The following is a 14029-nucleotide window of genomic DNA, read 5'->3' on the forward strand; positions in this document are numbered from 1 at the left end:
CACATTCATGATCTCCCTGAACTCTGAAATTACAAACCATGTCAGCCGGAGTTTTAGGTATTCAAGGATTAAGGGGGCACTATGGGGAAAATTATGCTGTTCCATTAGCCCTACATCAATTATTTCACCACTTCAGCCTTTAGTGTCATTCAATCTTATGCATCCGAGCAACTTTCACCTCCCATTCATTCGCCAATATCTTTATCACTACTTATCACAATTAATTGATCTATATCTTGTTTTTTCCACCACCAATTAGGCTTTCTTTGGGTGGTACATTTTGCTAAGAAGGTTTTTTTTCTAAATGCATTTTAACGGAATATTACGAAAAAAATGAAAAAAAAAATCATTTCTCAGTTTTCAGCCATTATAGCTTTAAAATAATACTTGCTACCATAATTAAAACCCACATATTTGATTTGCCCATTTGTCCCGGTTATTACAGCATTTAAATTATGCCCCTATAACAATGTATGGCGTCAATATTTTATTTGGAAATAAAGATGAATTTTTTCAATTTGCATCCATCACTATTTACAAGCTTATAATTTAAAAAATTATAGTAATATACTCTCTTGACATACATATTAAAAAAAAGTTCAGGCCCTTAGTTAACTATTTATTTTAATGTAATTTTTAATTTATTAAAAATTTTATTTAGGGTTTTTTGGAGTGGGGAGGTAAACAGGTAATTTTAAATGTAACTGATTGTGTATATATTTTTTTTTTTAAATGTATGTAAATGTATTTGGCCACAAGGTGGCCACAGTCTTTTTTGGTTTCTCATCCTGTAAGCGCGAGAACTGAAGGGATGATGTGAAAAATAGAAAAATCGCGGCTTTTCAGAGAAGCTGTCGGTTTTTCTTACGGAGACATAGATCAATGAATGGGAACAGTGTTCCCAATCATTGATCTCCGGGGCAGCGGGAGCGTGCGCAAGAGCGCGCTCAGCTGCAGCAAGGCAGGCTATCTGGACAGATATCACTGTCCAGATACACCTAAGTGGTTAATATGGACAGCATAAATTTCACCACAGAGTTTGTGTTTAAAAAGTAGCTGATGATTCTGCCCTGATACAGGGCTGAGCTGCAATCATTTCTATGTTGTGGGCGTCGGACTGCACTGCTAAACAGACACTGTAACAGATGATTTATAACTAGCAGACACTCAACAGCTGATCTGAGGCTGGCTGACATACTACAGAGCAGCGTTGGTTTTCACAGGTAACTAGCTAAATAAACAGGCTGCTAAGTAAGTATTTAGCAGCTTGGTTATTTATTTAATTAACTAGTTAACATATGAAAAGCAACAGTGTGAGGCTCTGTAGTGTGTGAGTTAAGGCTTATACACACGCTCAACAAAAGTCTTTTGAATGCACGATTATCAAGCAACTTGTTGATAACAGTTGGATTGACTTGAGCTGCGTCTTATCAGTTGTTGGTCGCCTCTTATCAGTGATAACGCCTTGTCGTTTGCACGTCTTTTACTTGACAAAAGTTGTCTAACTTCAAGTTGTTTGATAATCGTGCATTTAAAGTAAATGGGAACTGCATTTAAAAAAATGAGACAGATACTTACGCAAGGAGAGGGAAGGCTATGGGTCCTATAGAGCCTTCCCGCTCCTCTCCTGGTCCCCTCGTTTTAGTGCTGGCTCGCCCGGTAGCAGTATTTGACTAATTTAGTCAAATACTGCTTTACCCGGCCGAAGGAGGCTTCAGAAGTCTTCAGGGAGCCCGAGTGCTCCTAAAGAAAGGCGGCCCTGTACTGCACCTGCGCAAGCACGCTCTCTTGCACGCTCACGCCTGTGTAGTATGGAGCCGCACGTCTTCGGGGGGACATGGCTCCCGAAGACTTCCAAATACCCTTTCGGTGGAGAATTGAAACGGGGGGAGCCAGCACAGGATAGAGGGCCCTGAGAGAGGAGACGGAAGGCTCTATACCAGGGCTTTTCAACCTGTGGTACACGTACCACCAGTGGTACTTTGCTGTTGGCCAGGTGGTACACACCAGATTTGCCTGTCACTTGTCCTGGTCCCATTTTGCCTGCAGAAAGTTCAGCTCCCCCTCGATTGCTCCTCGCTGTGCTGCCCTGCGGCATACTTCAGACCTCAGATCAGTGGTGAGAGACAGCCATGCGAACAGTGCACAGTGAAAGTGGCATCACTGCTCACTTCCTGTATTTGGAGTACACGTGCTGTCACTGTGCACCTTTCGCCTGTCTGTCTTTTCACTGTGGTCGGGTTACCACCGATCTGTGGTCGGAACTACTCTGCAGGGCAGCAAGGCAAGGACTTGGGGGGGAAGCCTCAATGCTAACCAGGCTTCCCCAAGATCTCCTTGTCAGCATGCCCGCATTTGCAGTAGCGGCCCTCCGCTCAGGCTCCGGCAAAAACAGCTGAGCGTGTTCAGCTTCGCTCTACTGCGCAAGAGCATGGGTGGTACTTGAAACATTTTAGGTGATAAAAGTGGTACAATTAGTGAAACGATTGAAAAACCCTGCTCTATACGACCCAGAGCCTTCCCTCCCCTTAGGTAAGTATTTGCTTCATTTTTTTTAAAACGCGGTTCCCATTCACTTTAAAAAAAACTTTTGTTGAGCGTGTGTATGTGGCTTTATAAATCAGCTTTATGGAGTGTCTGTTAGCAGTCCAACACTTTCTTATAAGGGATATCTGATCTAATCAGCGCTGCGTAATATGTTGGCGCTTTCTAAATACAATAAATAATAATAATAATAATAATGCAGCTCTGCCATGTAGAAGAGTAGGGGTGTTGATATTTTTTTTAACACAAACTCTATGATGAAATGTATGCTGTCCATATGTGGGGATAATTGAAAAGCATAATTTGTGCCTTAGTGCCCCTTTAAGTAAACAAGGATCTAATCTATTTGTCATAAATACCCCACAACACTTGAGGGATTAGCAAACTTCCTTGCAAAAAAACTTTTGATGTTCTATTTTAAATTAAAGCATCTGAATGCCATTTATATTTGAAAAAAAACCAACCTCTGTACCTCCTTGATGTTTAAATGTATATAAGCTTTGTGTCAAGTCTACAGGAATAGAGCTTGAAGAAGCGTTATTAGTTGAAAGCTTACTCTTTTTCTTTTAAGTTAGCCAGTAAATGTACCATCCTGCCTCAATACTTCCTATTAAATAAGGCCAAGAAATGGAGAAGCGGTCCAATACACATCCCTGTAGAGTTAGTACAAGTCCAATGCCTAGCACTAAGTGGCCATTTGTGCCAACTGAGGTGAACAACACTCATCTCCACTACATCTGTTATCTGTTCTCTCTTATTCTGACACTTGCATACAGTACGCTACCAAGCCAGTCTGTTGCTTCTGCCATTCTGGAACGAGATTGGACTAAAGATAGGAAACTAAGGGTAAGTGTGCACTCTTTACTTATTTGTGTCAAGTGAGTCAACTGCATGGCACAGGAGGTGTCTGCATAGACAAAAGACATTTAGCCAAACCCTTCACAAAATAATGGTTTGGCCAACCGTAATCTAAATGTTGGAATGATACTTTACACATCAATGTGAAGATAAGATGCACATAGTCTCTTCCATAAAACCTTGTGCGGAATCAACCTTTACCCAATTGTAAACCACAAAGACCAGGTCATTTGATGTTCATGCTAGTAATACTTTTCTGGAACTTACCCTTTATCTCTTTGGTGAATTTTACCCGGTGAGAATCAGTCAGAGGTCGTGGTTGTTCATCTATGTTATGAATATCTAGAACTTCACACATAAACTGGATAACTGGTTGTGCTTTGTAGAAGGCAGTGGCAGAAACTGAATGGAAAAAAGAACAAAAAATATATATATAAATCACAAAATCAATTCTTTTTACAAAACAATCCATTTCTAAATATTCCTAACCCCACTAATAGCTACTCTGTCCTCATCCCCACTCATCTCTACATTACAAAATAGGAGCACAGGCTACAACAGTAAAACCACTGACCGGTAAAGTAAATCATATTTCCAATAACAGTCAGCAAGTTAACAGCCAATTCTTGAAAGTGATCAGTTGGGTTGTGCTTTAGCAGAGTTTCTCAACATTATTTTGGTATGTACTCCTTTTGAAAGCCTGTGTTCACCAAGCATGTCTTGACATAATCGCTATTAAATAAAGTTCCCCTTGACACAGATACATTTAATAGCAGTACACAGTGATCGTTACTAAACAATTTCCAGGCATTTACTATTGCTTTTAATTAGCTAAAATACAATTTTGGTGTTGTAGTTTATATAGGATTATCATTTTATCAAACTCTAACATTAGTTATTCTTCATTAACTACATCAAGCCCCAGTACCCCTAGATCAGGGATGGGCAAACTATGGCCTGTAGGCCGCCCCACAAACTGCATTTATAATATCAGCTTTTGTCTAGCGCATGAGTAAAAAAAAATAAAGATATCAGCAGTCACCACATAAATATTATTCTGTATACAACAGAGTGCAAAAAGGTTTATGTGTATTTAAACTGGTTAACACTGTATTTATACAACATATCAGTTACAAGGTCTGTGAATTGCCATTCATTATATATTGAATTTTAACATTTACATCACTGAGGCATAATGAGCAAAGTTTAACTATACAACAAAGTATCATCTTTTGCTTTATAATAAAAACTACAAATGTTTCCTTGTAAGTGACTGCTAATTTGCCAAAGTATACCATTTTGTCTTGGTCCCTACTCCGAGAGCAAGGCCATACTCCATAGGAAAAAAAACTACCTGTGAGAAAACGCGGAAAAGCCGCCGCCAATACTCAAGGTGAGGCGGCTGATTCCGCGTTTAACATGGCAGTTGGGGCGCAGTCGGAGTGCGGAGAAACCACCGCATGCTCCAACAACAGGGCGGCGGATTCCGCGTCCAATGCGGAAAGTTGCTCGCATACGCCTGCTCCTCTCGGTAAGGTGGAATGCGGAGTAAACGCCGCACGCCCAGACAGCGTTGCGGCTGGTTCCGCATCTAATACAGCAGAAACATTACAACACATGACTGGTGTGGCTGGGACTGATAGTCCACACTGGTCTAGGAGGACGCGCGCGCAGAGAGGCAGGGCCTTTATGGCAGTCAGAGGAGGGTCAGCTGACCAGGCCGGTCAGCTGACAATTGCAGCAACTTTTATTGGTCCAGCACTTAGGGGTGGCGCTGGTGAGCGCCAATGTATATATACTGGATGCTGGTCATTCATCGGGTGTCTGGCGTTGCGATCACTACGTGGTAGCACTCAGACCTTGTTAGTATCTGTGTTTATTAGTCAGTTTCCAAGGTGTTGATGATCACGGAGCTCACACCTTAGCCTAAGAATTCTGTTACTATCTGTATTGTTATCTAGACCAGTTTCCAAGGTGTTGACGGCCAGGGAACTCGCACCTTAGTCTAGGAATTCTGTACTATCTGTATTATTTGTATTATCTAGTCTAGTTCCTGAAGTGTGAGAATCTTGGAGCTCACACTCAAGTTTAGGCATTGTTGATTATCTGTTATGACCTTCTGCATTCCTGACCATTCTCCCGATCTCTGATTTTGTACCTTGTCTTTCTGATTTTCTGTTGCCAAAACCCTGCTAGTCTCTGGATTCTGTATCTACCTGCTGTCTCTGTACTTTATCTGTCCGTGTGTTAACGACCTGGCTTGTCCGACCTCGAGAACTCTCTCTCCTGTTAGGAGATAGTTCACAGATCCGTCAGTGACACCCCACCACTGGTGTCACTCACGTTCTGTCCTTCCCACTGTCTCAGCCTGGCTCCGCCCCTTGGGGAGCAGCAGGCCTGTGGAAGGAAGCTAATCCTTAACAGTAGCTCCTACTGTCTAGCACCCATTCTACGGGTGCTTTCCTCAAAGTATTACTGTTGCACCAAACACTCTCATATCTCAGGTGTCCAGAGGTTAGAAGATATATCTGATTATCGGTGATACTGCAGATCATCAACAATCGGGTATATTCTGCATTCTCGGTATAGATAGGTATGTATTTTTATACATACCCATGCTGGGTGGGAGAAATCTCTCTGTAAATGGACAATTGTGTGTAAACAAAAAAAATCAAATAATTGTCATTTACAGAGATATTTCTCCCACCCAGCATCGGCATGTGTAAAAATACACCCCAAAACACATTATACTACTTCTCCTGAGTACGGCGGTACCACATGTGTGGCACTTTTTTGCACCCTAAGTGCGCTAAGGGGCCCAAAGTCCAATGAGTACCTTTAGGATTTCACAGGTCATTTTGCGACATTTGGTTTCAAGACTACTCCTCACGGTTTAGGGCCCCTAAAATGCCAGGGCAGTATAGGAACCCCACAAGTGACCCCATTTTAGAAAGAAGACACCCCAAGGTATTCCGTTAGGAGTATGGTGAGTTCATAGAAGATTTTATTTTTTGTCACAAGTTAGCGGAAAATGACACTTTGTGAAAAAAAACAATTAAAATCAATTTCCGCTAACTTGTGACAAAAAAAAAAATTCTATGAACTCACCATACTCCTAACGGAATACCTTGGGGTGTCTTCTTTCTAAAATGGGGTAATTTGTGGGGTTCCTATACTGTCCTGGCATTTTAGGGGCCCTAAACCGTGAGGAGTAGTCTTGAAACGAAATTTCTCAAAATGACCTGTGAAATCCTAAAGGTACTCATTGGACTTTGGGCCCCATAGCGCAGTTAGGGTGCAAAAAAGTGCCACACATGTGGTATCGCCGTACTCAGGAGAAGTAGTATAATGTGTTTTGGGGTGTATTTTTCCACATACCCATGCTGAGTGGGAGAAATAGCTCTATAAATAGACAATTGTGTGTAAAAAAAACAAAACAATTGTTATTTACGGAGATATTTCTCCCACCCAGCATGGGTATGTGTAAAAATACACCCCAAAACACATTATACTACTTCTCCTGAGTACGGCAATACCACATGTGTGGCACTTTTTTGCAGCCTAACTGCGCTAAGGGGCCCAAAGTCCAATGAGCATCTTTAGGCTTTACAGGGGTGCTTACAATTAGGCACCCCCCAAAATGCCAGGACAGTGAACACACCCCACAAATGACCCCATTTTGGAAAGTAGACACTTCAAGGTATTCAGAGAGGAGCATAGTGAGTCCGTGGCAGATTTCATTTTTTTTTGTCGCAAGTTAGAAGAAATGGAAACTTTTTTTTTTGTCACAAAGTGTCATTTTCCGCTAACTTGTGACAAAAAAATAAAATCTTCTATTAACTCACCATGCCTCTCACTGAATACTTTGGGATGTCTTTCCAAAATGGGGTCATTTGGGGGGTATTTGTACTATCCTGGAATTTTCGCCCCTCATGAAACCTGACAGGTGCGCAGAAAAGTCAGAGATGCTTGAAAATGGGAAAATTCACTTTTGGCACCATAGTTTGTAAACGCTATAACTTTTACCCAATCCAATAAATATACACTGAATGGTTTTTTTTTAATCAAAGACATGTAGCAGAATAACTTTTGCGCTCAAATGTATAGGAAATTTTACTTTATTTGAAAAATGTCAGCACAGACAGTTAAAAAAGTCATTTTTTTTTACAAAATTCATGTCTTTTTTGATGAATATAATAAAAAGTAAAACTCGCAGCAGCAATCAAATAGCACCAAAAGAAAGCTGTATTAGTGACAAGAAAAGGAGGTAAAATTCCTTTAGGTAGTAGGTTGTATGACCGAGCAATAAACCGTGAAAGCTGCAGTGGTCTGAATGGAGAAAAAGGCTCTGGGCCTTAAGGGGCGAAAAGACTGTGGTCCTCAAGTGGTTAAGAGGTTATTTTCAAACTTGCTCTTGAGCAAGTATGTGAGCTAATGTTTTTGTGGTAAGAACCATCAAGTGAGTGTCCTATGTAAAACTAAGAAATGAATGAAAAATCATTCCTTGTCTGGTTTGGATACTGCCTCCATGATACCTTCACAAAAGATACTAGCAGTGACAGCATCTGCTTACCATCTATATTAAGCATCATTTTCCACATGGCAGGTCGGACAGATTGATGGAAACCAAACCAGACTTCTCTTCCTCCTCCCAAAGGGTGGTCATACCCTTCGGGTGCAGAAAAAAAGGAACGTCCTACAGGGGTGTACCTGGAAACAGTGGATTTAAAAAAAAAAAAAAAAAAGTACACAATAAGATCAGCATTCCCAAGTGAAACAAATAATGCCTCATTTCAAACACATTGGCATTGATTTATGGCTTACTTATACATTTCAAATTTTGTCAGTTCTGTAAACTAGCGCTGTATAGTCCAATCAGAACATATAGTCAGCAACTAAACAGGACTTATTTTCTAAGCACTGAAATGTAAATAGACAAGAACATGCCACAGGAACCCTGCAGGACAAGTATGATAAGTTATCACTGTGGTCTTTCCACCTGCACAGAAGCTCCTAAGCCCTCCCACCAGGCTTTCCCTTATTCTTAAAATCTGAAGGTCTACACACAAAATACAAATAAAATGAATAAAATATATTATAGTTAGTTAATCAGCTTCTGTTTTCTGCAGTAAGGCTATCCCACCTCAACTTTTACAGCAGCTGCTTAGCTGGTCACATGACACTGTTCAAAGTTACAGCAGTCTTCTGGCTGTACCTGGGTCTGCTTTAAATGCCATATGTTCTAAAGAGAACAAGTAATCACATTTTCAAAGGGAAAAAAATGGCAGTTGAAATATGCTGTCACCTTACTATATTTTTACTTATCTTAAAGGGATACTGTAGGGGGGTCAGGGGAAAATGAGTTGAACTTACCCGGGCTTCTAACGGTCCCCCGCAGACATCCTGTGTTGGCGCAGCCACTCACCGATGCTCCGGCCCCGCCTCCGGTTCACTTCTGGAATTTCAGACTTTAAAGTCTGAAAACCACTGCGCCTGCGTTGCCGTGTCCTCGATCCCGCTGATGTCACCAAGCGCGCACAGCGCAGGCCCAGTATGGTCTGTGTCTGGGCAGTACACTCCTGGTGACATCAGCGGGAGTGAGGACATGTCAACGCAGGCGCAGTGGTTTTCTGACTTTAAAGTCAGAAATTCCAGAAGTGAACTGGAGGCGGGGCCGGAGCATCGGTGAGTGGCTGCGCCAACACAGGATGTCTGCGGGGGACCATTAGAAGCCCCGGGTAAGTTCAACTCATTTTCCCCCCGACCCCCTACAGTATCCCTTTAACCAACATCTACCACCTTGCTTGGGTCATGGATGGCTAAATATAAACTGCAAAAAGTGAACTCAACATTAAGATTTCTTGTGGCTCCAACAAACCCAGCCTTAGCAACGAACACCTAAAAAACAAACCAAAAAGAAAACAACAACAACTACCCTCAGTTCAGCATAACTTTCCCAGACTAATCAGGCTCAACAATCTTGGCCAAGGCAAAACTTCCACTCTGGACTTCAAGTGATCCTATTTGGATAAAAATATAGCCCCCTCAATGTTATCATTTGCAGTGTTCTCCCCCCAAAAAATTTCAAGCCGGGTGGCATGAAAAAGTAGCCGGGTGGGGTGCGACGGAAAAATGTATGGGGTATTTACTACCCCGTCTCACCCTCAAACCACCCCCCACCCATATATTGCTTACCTACTCATTGTTGGTGAGTGCCCTTTATTATTACTTCTTAAGTATTTATATAGGGCAGACAAATTCCGCAGCGCTGTACAGCGTATATTGTCTTGTCACTTAACTGTCCCTCAAAGTGTCTCACAGTCTAGTCCCTACCATAGTCATATGTGTGTATTGTGTAGTGTATGTATTGTAGTCTATGGCTAATTTATGGAGACGCCAGTTAACTTATCTGTGTTTTTGGGATGAAACAGGAGTGCCCAGCAGAAACCCACGCAGACACAGGCAGAACATACAGACTCCATGCAGATAGTGCCCTTCTGATTATTTCCCTGCAGCAGTACTGGTAAAAGCAGGGACATGTGAGCCCTTGGCGTCGTCTGTAAGGCGACTAAATGCTGTGAGCCCACCCAGAGCTGTGTATCAGCGTTGGTTATAAAATGAAGCCACGCTGCTACACAGCCCTGTGCAGGTCAGATGTCAGATGACACAGAAAATACTGTTCTTCACCTAAATGCAGCAGGGGAGATCTGCTATACAGAAAAATAGATATATATAGAAAAAGCAGTGAGATCTTGTAGCTCTTGTAGCAATGGTGCCTCTGGGGAAGGAATGGTAGGACTAATGGTGGGTGAAAGCAGAGGCTACACAGTACAGACCTTTTAGAAAAATGCTGGGCAGAGGTGGCATAAAATGAAGGCAGACTGCAGTCCAATCGGTAAAAAAAAATAATTGTTTTTTCATTTAGCAGTACATGAACTGGCCCTCACCACTCGCACAGACAGTGCGCTAGGAATTGAGGACACTAAAATGGCTCGGCCTCTCCTGCTGTATGCAGACATGAATGAACGTGTGACCTGGTCAGTGGTCACAGGCAGCCAGACCAGAGCGAGCCCCGATGGAATGTGAGGAGTGAGGGACAGCATTACTGAGTGGGCTGCCGCGCTCCATTTGCTGGCCACACGCTGTGAGGTCTAGAGAGGGTGACTCGCTTGCTTCTAGCATGCCCATGCCGTCCCGGCTGTCAGAAGAATAAGGAGGACAGCAGCAGCTGGAGGCTGACACGTTGGACGCTTGCAGAGAGAAGGGACCTTACTAGCTGTGAGGAGTAAAGGCAGAGGGAGAAGCTGTGGTTTTGGCAACTCTGAAGGCATCAATAAAATCCCCGGTCTCCCGAACCATGTGCATGTACCTCATACAGGCTCGAGTCTCCCTGCTATGTGAACTCCGGCAAGCAGACAGCCTCTAACACGCCCCCCACAGTCTGTAGGCTAGAGCAGATGGTCCAGCCTCTCACCAGGCGCTGAGCCAATGAATGTATGAGCCTGCAGGGAAGCACAAGAGTTTGTACGCAGACAAGCAGAGCAGATTCAGGACAGCGCTGGGTTTTGCCATTTTGGAGAGCCCAGCGTGTCTTGATAGATCACGTGAAAACAGCCGGGCGGTGCTTAATTTCAGGTGAGCGGCCCTCCCACTTGTTTGATTCTGGGGAGAACACTGCATTTGGGAGAAGGCACTGTAGCTACACTATCATGGGAATGACTACATAAGCCCTCACTGACCCAATAGGGAAGGGACATATTGAAACAACTCAAATGGTGTGGGGGAAAAAGGTCTGAGACTATGAAAAAAGGCTACAGTGGTAATGGCACAATAAAAAAACCATTAAGTTCAAACAAGCCATAAGTCATTCAAGTGATAAAGGCTGCCAAACATCCTTAGTGGTCCTTCAATGTGATAGGTTTCTTCACTGAGCAATAAGACTATACTTTTTGGCAGTTGATTGTTTTCACATGACGGCAATCCCCAATTATATTTTTTCCCACACATCTTCAAGTTTTGTTGCCAAATACAATTAAGCATAAGCATAATTCTCATTTCTCAGCTTTATACGCACTTCATAGAGGGAAGATGCCGTAACACTACATCAACTGCATGGACAGGGTTGGTGCTTATTGGCTTGTCCAGTTCCAATGGCTCAGGGAGGGACCTTCCAGTCAGGACTTCATGCAGCAGGTGCCAGCTTATCCTAGAAACAAATTTGATGGAGACCTTAAACGGACGATCCTTCCCTCCTTCTCCTGGTAATGTTACATCCAAATCCACCTAACAATGTATAGGAGAAAAGGAAAATGTGTGATCAGACGGCATATTAAGAACATACAAATGTCTTTGTAAAGCAGTGTACAAAAGTATGCCTTAACATGCTCCCATTATAATAAAATCTTTTGGCAAAACGTGCACAAGAGGACATCAGCCTTGGGCATGCACTGTAAGCCTTGGCAGTTGCAGATTGAAGAGTACGCACACAGCAGAATGATGTAATGCTGGCACACCAGTAGAGGGCAGAAGTGGGAGGAGTGGGGCTGCACCCTCTTTGCCTCTTAAGAAAATGTATTCCACTTTATTGACAAATGACTCTCATAAACTATACAGGACACACCAGTGGCAAAACCAAGAGGATACTTGCACAGAGCGGTATGTCTTAAATAAAGTGACATACCTATATAGGCTTTTTTTTTTTTTATTTTATTTAAAATTATGATTTCAGGTTTCCTATAAGTAAATATGAAGAGAAATATTGTATCATATGGTATATAACATTATGGATTTTCCACGCCTAAATTAAATATTAAAGTAAGTCTGGGAGCCTGCAATGGTGTAGTTGAGCACGTGTGCCACCTAGGGCGCAGAGATCTAGGAGATGCCATTTTTTCTGACCAGAATGTAAATTTAAAGTGACACTGAAGTGAAAATAAACATAAGATGATGAATTGTAGGTGTAGTACTGATAACTGATCCATGCTGCCCTAACACTGGGGACCCAGAATTCCTCACGCCCCTTATCAAAGGAGATCTGACACTCTGCCCTATTACTGGGAAAACAAAGTCCATCATGCCCTACACCGGAAGGACAGAGAGGGAAACAGGTAGGGCAGAAGAGAGCACAGGGGGACACAGGAAGGACAGAGGTGGACACAGGTAGACACGGGAAGGAAAGAGGTGGACACAAAAAAACAAACAGAGGAGGATGTGAGAGGCATAAGGGAGAACCAAGAGGTACAAGGGTACATTTCTAGTATATCACTTATTGTATCCACTACATCACTTATTGTGGCACAGCCGGTTAAAACTTATCGGCTACAACATACATGGGCCTCAATTCACTAAGATCATGCTGGAGATAATAAGGCAAGAGAAAACTTCCCTCCACACAGTGAGAGAGTTATTTTATCTCTTCATTTCTTAAGTTACCTATTCTGTAGTTAATTGATCTCCTCTGTAGTTAATTTACTTCCTCTGTAGTGGTTTAATGGGGAGGTGCTGGAAGGGGTGTGGCAAGCAAAATTTGACAAGGGGTGTGGCAAGCAAAATTATTTAGAATTTGCAGGGGCATTTAAAAGGACAACTTAAGCAAGAGTGGTGTGGATGCTGCCATATTTATTTCCTTTTAATACCAGTTGTCCGGCTGTCCTGCTGATCCTTTGCCTCTAATACTTTTAACCATAGACCCTGAACAAGCATGCAGCAGATCAGGCAGAGTTCTGACATTGTCAAATCTGAGAAGTTTAGCTGCATGCTTGTTTCTGGCGTGATTAAGATACTACTGCAGCCAAATAGATCAGCAGGGCTGCCAGGCAACTGGTATTGTAAAATATATATATATATATATATATATATATATATATATATATATATATATATATATATATATATATATATATATATATATGTATGGCAGCCTCCATATACTTCTTACTTCAGTTGTCCTTTAAGTGTTAGGTACCATCTGTGGGGATCAGTTACTGTTAGGCATCAATGGGAGAGTTCTGTGTGAAAATAGGGTTAGGTTAGGCCATAGTAAAAAAAAAAAAATGGTAACTATTATAGGCACGCTATATAACACGTTTTTTTAAATAATGTAGCGGATAAAATACAGCATAACAGCCATTTTATCCCTTACATAGTACTGATACCAAACTTTATAGTGGATAAAATTGCGGTTATGCCACCATTTTATCCGCTATAGTTCCCGGCTATAATCGAGCCCAAATGTAATTGCAGCTCTTTTAGTGGCACACTCATTTAGATCCTAGACTTTGGTTGAGGCCCAATCTTTTCTTGAACTTTCAATGCATGGCGAAGTGTTTGGTTTCGGTTTGAATTATTTTTGAATAGGTTATGGTTCTTTGCTTTCCATTCTATCATTCACGCTGATAAATAGTACGTCTAGTACGTTTTTTTTTAAATGTTTGGAATCTTGTATGATTTTCGTTTCACTTCTCACGAGTAAACCACTTTTAATTGGTCTTTCACGTGGAATTCCAATAAAATTGATTCATGTTTGTGGTGGTAATATGACAAAATGTGGAGAACTTCAAGAGGGCCGAATACTTTTGCAAACCACTGTAAATATCCCGAGTTTCTAGCTTGGACAGAAAAGCAATCT

General features: G+C 42.0%; 1 protein-coding gene across 9 annotated transcripts in view; it reads right to left on the bottom strand.

The window, feature by feature from the left end:
- The window catches only part of LOC137546524 (protein argonaute-3), a 126731-nt gene that overhangs the window by 61386 nt on the left and 51316 nt on the right, over nt 1-14029 (bottom strand). For all 9 annotated transcript variants that reach the window (XM_068269090.1, XM_068269088.1, XM_068269087.1 and 6 more), the window contains 3 exons: nt 11477-11685; nt 7976-8112; nt 3670-3804 (listed from right to left, as the gene is read on the bottom strand). In XM_068269090.1, coding sequence (XP_068125191.1) covers nt 3670-3804; nt 7976-8112; nt 11477-11685 — 481 coding nt within the window. The remainder of the gene's footprint in view (nt 1-3669; nt 3805-7975; nt 8113-11476; nt 11686-14029) is intronic.

The sequence above is a fragment of the Hyperolius riggenbachi genome, chromosome 2, assembly GCF_040937935.1.
Source record: "Hyperolius riggenbachi isolate aHypRig1 chromosome 2, aHypRig1.pri, whole genome shotgun sequence".
Classification (NCBI taxonomy): domain Eukaryota; kingdom Metazoa; phylum Chordata; class Amphibia; order Anura; family Hyperoliidae; genus Hyperolius; species Hyperolius riggenbachi.